The sequence below is a fragment of the Spea bombifrons genome, chromosome 1 (assembly GCF_027358695.1).
Source record: "Spea bombifrons isolate aSpeBom1 chromosome 1, aSpeBom1.2.pri, whole genome shotgun sequence".
Classification (NCBI taxonomy): domain Eukaryota; kingdom Metazoa; phylum Chordata; class Amphibia; order Anura; family Pelobatidae; genus Spea; species Spea bombifrons.
Genome location: NC_071087.1, coordinates 151,035,790 through 151,041,789, shown reverse-complemented (window position 1 = coordinate 151,041,789; position 6,000 = coordinate 151,035,790). Strand labels below are relative to the sequence as shown.

General features: G+C 36.5%; 1 protein-coding gene across 1 annotated transcript in view; it reads right to left on the bottom strand.

Annotated features, from left to right (window-relative positions):
* Positions 1–267: 267 nt before the first annotated feature.
* FGF10 (fibroblast growth factor 10) overlaps positions 268–6,000 on the bottom strand; it is a 44,476-nt gene continuing 38,743 nt past the window's right edge. The window contains exons 2-3 of the mRNA XM_053448077.1: positions 2,356–2,459; positions 268–1,346 (exon numbers count right to left, since the gene is read on the bottom strand). Coding sequence (XP_053304052.1) covers positions 1,128–1,346; positions 2,356–2,459 — 323 coding nt within the window. The 3' untranslated portion in view covers positions 268–1,127. The remainder of the gene's footprint in view (positions 1,347–2,355; positions 2,460–6,000) is intronic.

Genomic DNA, 6,000 nt, shown 5'->3' with positions numbered 1-6,000 from the left:
TGGAGGAAGAGGAAAGTGACTCGGAGAAGCTGGGCTTCACTTGGAGACTCTGGGTCAAACCTGGACCATCCAATGAAGGGTCATTCACTAACTAAGATGCCAACCTCAGTAAGTGTACACAATTTACCGGTACCTGGTCTCAAACAACCTTGGAGTGCTGGGATGCCTTTTCTTTGTTTTTCAAACTACCTGGTTGTCATTAACTTTACCACAGCTTCAATTTTATAAACAGAGAGTTCTATGAGGAGCTTACTAAAGCTTAACGACATAGATGTGACGGTATCTTTATTAGGAAAAGTTTGTTGCATTAAAAACTCAAAAACATATATTTATCTAAAACATATAGCCATCAGCTATGCAACATTTCTGAAAGATAACACAAGTGAGCGATTGACCCCCACATCTCACTGCATAACTAACCGCTGCGTGACTGGATGATAGGTAAATAATGTTTTCTAATTTTAAACGCATATGTATCTTTTACTTCAACACAAAATGTATGCAGTACACGATGTTAAACAGGAACAACTAAGGCTCTACGGTACGGAGATTAAAGCGCGGAATTTCCAACAAACTAAAACACTGAAGACACATATTAAACATTCTATTAAATAAATAACTTACAAAGAAACAGAAAGAAATTAAGGAAGAGTACACAGTTACACCATAATATTCATTTTGTTAGAACAGTTTGAACATGTATCTTTCTTAATCCTATACATTCTTCACAAAATCTCTTTTTAAGAAAGTCCTTTTATTGCTGTATTACGACCCAAGTACTTCCAGTCAATGCACGCACGTCTACACGCTCATTGGGTCATTGGATTTGAATGATGAAGGCCTTTGGCTTGAGTTAGTATTCCATAAATAACTTCCCAAAATCCCTTGTAAGATTGTTCAGTGCTCCTTTCGTTGTACTGAGTATATAAAAACATGTTTCACACGAACGGGAGCGGTGCTTCTGTTCTGATCTGGCCTACAGTCATGTTTACGACACAGGACAATAAGTCAGCCCCCTCTTACATCCAGAACAAATGCGCTGTCTAGTAGACACGTCTCTGTTTCTTAGAAAACTGGAAATCTGAGTTGCAAAATGCGCCAAATGTTTGTCATAGAAGATTTCGAGTTCACATAAAGCATGAAGAAATTCCTTCATATACTAGTATCGGAAGAAAGTGGGCTGAAGTGTTTTTTCTCCTTGTTTTTGGACCTCTCTTTGGGGCTCCTTTGCCGTTTAGGGCCACAAACATTTGTCTCTCATTGTTCCTCCAAGTTAGGGATGCATAGGTGTTGTAGCCATTTTCTTCTATTCTCTCTTTTAGCTTGCAATTGTTATTAAATTCTCTCTGTGAAGACAGACACAATAAAAATAACGTTATAAAATCACTGATATTACCAGGAGAATTGCCATTCAAATATTGTAATAAAGTAATTATTTTTCATAATATACACTATTCAAATGTTTGGGGTCACTTAGAAATATCCTTGTTTTTGAAAGAAAAGCTAATTTTGCCAGTTAAAGTAACATGAAATGGATCATAAATACAGAGCAGACGTTGTTAATGTTCTAAATGATTGTAGCTGGAAACAGATGATTTTTAATAGAATATCTTCATAGGCGTACAGAGGCCCTTTATCACTCCTGTGTTCCAATGACACGTTGTGTCCGCTAATCCAAGTTTAGGTTGAAGAAGCTAATTGGTCATTTGAAAACCCTTTTGCAATTATGTTACAGCTATAAATTTCCTTGTTTCCCATGAAAACAGCTAAGTGACCCCAAACATTTAAACGGTTGTGTGTTTAATATATTTATATATATAAATATATTATGAACTGCAATGACTAGCCAGAATAACTCAGGATTTCTTGTAATTTTCTTGGAGGCCTCAAGAAGCAAGGTAAGTTATTGCTATGCCTCTTGGGCAACGTTTTTTAATACTGTATGTGGCGGAATTGAAACTTCTTGCCTGTTCCACTCAAGACAAAGATTGTTGCCTCTCACAAGGAGAGCGATGGGGAAACAAATTACGGTAACAAAAATAGATTAGGATTAATATGCTTCTATGGGGCGTAGAAGAAACCTTTGCACTCTGCAATGGTAAAAGAGGTCATAAATGAAATCTTAGTGACTACATATAATATGAAGAAGAAAATATATCATATCACTCAAGCAATGATTAAAATGGACACCACACAGAGGGTGTCTCAGCTGAGTGCTCATATTAGCACTTGTTCTGAAAGTGTTCATGGGTTTGTAACCAGGGTCATCACCAAAAATAATTAAATCACTTGTAAGACATCATATTACAATACATCTGTTACATTCATTCAACATTATGAAATGCTATTACTTACTGAACCGTAGATTTTTCCTCTTCTGTCCATGGCTAAGTAATAATTGCTGTTAATGGCTCTCACTGCCACAACACCCACATCCACCGATGCTATCTCCAGTATACCTAATACAAGAAAAAACAAATTAGTAATTGGGATCAATATTTATTTCATTTACATTTTTTTAATCAACTTTGTTAAATGGAATAAACAGACTACAGATGTAAAAATAACTTTAGATCATAAAAATTAGCACTGTTTATGAAGAGATCTCAAACAGTACTAATGTTTATGGTCTAACGTATTTGTACACCCATCCATTGGCTCTTTCTATATGTTCTTTACATGTCACCATCATACCAAATGGACATCCCATTACAATGTCACTCACGGTACAATTCTTGAGTACAGTTCTCGGCGTCATGATATCTAATCCCACTTGACAACCAGACAACCAGAATTGGGGTAAACTAAACATTTCTGCTTTTGTGTGTGAAAATTGCTCAATTGTTTTCCAAACTATTAGGATCGGTATTATATTGACACATTTGCTCTTACCCTATCTGTCTCTTGTGCTTAGAACATTACATGTACCAAATATGCACTTAACCTCTTCCTGTTTATATTGAAATCTTTTTTGTTTGTTTTTATAACATTCAAAAATCACAAGGAACCAATTACTCGGCTGCAACAACAGATGAGTTCAAGACACTAACTGGGCGCCTTTTTAGGTGAATCATGGCCAATGTACGCAAAAAACCCTTTTTCCACCTAAAATACCTTAAAACGCATACATTTGTTTGTGTGCATCACACAGAGTCTCTTAACACTTAAAACACCTAAAATGGATGGAATATGCCTAACCTAATAATTAGACATGAGACATTAGCAGGTTATGATTCACATTCGCAAAATATATGTAAAAAAATCCCAAAATAATGTATATGTATGCTCAGTATGTGCAAGACATCAGGGTACAGATGAAGAACTGGATGAAGAGGGTGATGTTACTGTTAAGGACCCTAAAGTAATGGCGGCACAGATATGTATGTCTCAGTCAGTCTGAGATGATTCCACAACAAGGAAAATAGTTATGTGTTTTCTTAGGATTTTTTTTTTCAAGCAAGGAAATTGGTAGAGCGCATTATAATTTCACCATTAACAAAGTCTGAGAAAGGCCATATTTGAACAATGCTGTTAATATCATATTTCACAAGGCCCGAGGCTAAATTCCATTAAGGAAGCAAATAAAATCGAGGCTTGCCTCTCCCGGGACTTAGATCTGTTTTAAAATTAAAATTTGTTCTCGTTGTACAGGTGGACAATAATGGAAAAGAAAACATGCAGCCATGTAACTGCAACGTTATAGGTTTGGTTTTGTGGCAAAATCCAAGCATCGTAAATCCATATCAAGCATTTCAAAATATCGCTGAAAGTGAATTGTATCGATTCAGAAGAAGGCAAGTTGCCAGTTTTGTTGAGAATTAAAGATATTCCATCATGGCTCCATGGGCAGTCAGAGTAAACATGGGACCAACAATTTTTTAATTACGATGTGTGCCCCTAAATAAACCTTCTTTCTAAAATGCTATACAGATCATTCCTGAAAGCCTCCATGAACCACCTCCATAGGTAGTGAATTCTGGAGGCTGTGCCAGGGAGGTATAGACGAGTTGGGGACCGGTCTTGAAAAAAGAAAGGAACAGTCACAAGCACAAGTAAAACAAAAAAGTATTACCACCTCCAAAACAAATACAATATAGTTGCCAACATTACAAAAAAGGATAAACAGAAGGTGAACAGCTAAATTAAAACTTTAGTATCAGCTCCAATTCAGGTCCCTAAGCACATACTATTTCCATTCATCATTCTAGAAGTTAAAAAGCAGGCTAAAACATTACGGAGACAAAAAAAAAACCCAACAATGATACTAACAGCCCTATAATATTACCTTGCAGGTGCTATACAAATCTCTTTCTGTCGAGAAACATTTTAATGGGGTCTGCAAAAGTGTAATGAAATGGTCACTGGAAAAACTGACTCGAATTGTTTCAGGTGGAACTTTACACATCGTTAAAATGCAGACAAAGTTATATTTGTTACCTTCTCCGACGTGAGTAAAACCTAAATGGTGGAGTTGGGGGGGGTTAGAGACTTGACTAATAAAGCCACATAAATTACTATATTATGATACAATGGGGTGATTTACAAAGATATCGCACGCATGAAATTTGGCTAAAATTGTGAAAAACAGCAGCTGCTCCTATAAATAAGTGGCTTTGTAAGGGAAAAAAACAACAAACTTCTGGACAAATAAGCCAAAAACTAGAACTGCGTACAAAAAGAACACAATCACATCATAAAAAGCAGAGTATTATTTTTTTTTTAGCCGTTAGTTTATAGTTGGTTCAATTGCAAAGGAACGTTTTTGGTTAGAAAATCTGGTGTTGCTGTTTTACATTGGTGTTGTTCTGATGTGACAGCTAAAAGCCGAGGAGGAAATTATACACCACAAAAAGTTGAACTCAACAACCTTTAAAACACATGTGGTTTGCACTGCTCTTCCTTTAGATGTCTGCTTATGGAAATTTCTGATAGACATTGACCACATTACAAAGCGATGATCGCAGGGAGTTGACATCTTGTATAAACTGTAAAAATAACTATTTCAATACACAACGGCAGGACCATCTTTAATAAGAATGGTGCTCTGGACAAGCTGATGGGCTTCCCACCACCCTGTTGCACCTTCGGCAGGGTGATAGAGGTATTTCATACCCTGGCGCTCTCCAGACAGTGGAGAAATCACTGGTGGAGAAGTCTGCGTCAGCAGCTGCAAAGACAACCACCTCGATCTCATGGGGCATCCATGACAGCTGGTGAACATGCCCCATGGACAGCTACTTTGGGTCCTTAAGGGAAACCTGAACATGGGGCAGTAGCTCCGTACCCAAGTGTGACAGATAACTCTACAGTTGTTTCTTTATATTATTCATTATTTAATCATTTTTTAATTTATATTAGTTTCCGTAAACTAGCCTGTCAGTATAGCTTTGGCAGGAAAGCTTTCGGTTTTATTAGGATGAATACCAACCCATTGTTATTTTGCCTACTGAAAAAATACCTGGATGCCCTGTGTATTTTTATTATTACTTCAAAACAGACACCTTCCAAGCTCTATATATTTAAATGTAAGCTGTCTTCTACTCAGACATAACCGGAGACCAGCTAGGATCCACACCTTGCCACAGACCAGGAACTGACCACTGAAAGTATACTATCGGCAGTCCCCTGTCTACTATAAAATGGTACAAAAGGACTAAAAATACTCATGGCCAATATATTGACATGTATACTTGAACTTCCTTAAACATTAGCTAAATTTTATGCGAAGCATTATTATTAACTTTTTTTATCTCTCAAACACACAGTACGGACATATGTTTAAAACGATCAAAAGTAAATATTTTTCTTTTTCTGTTAAGGATTTTTAAATTCTTGAAATTGCACTCACAGAAATTAACAAAGCACATACAAGTGTATATGTACCATGTGATCACCAACCCAGATTTAGCCGTATTAAAACATTATTCTTGGTACTATTGAATGACCAAACCCTTCCCAGAAATTATTCTTTGATCATGCCCAATTTTCCCTTATTCATGA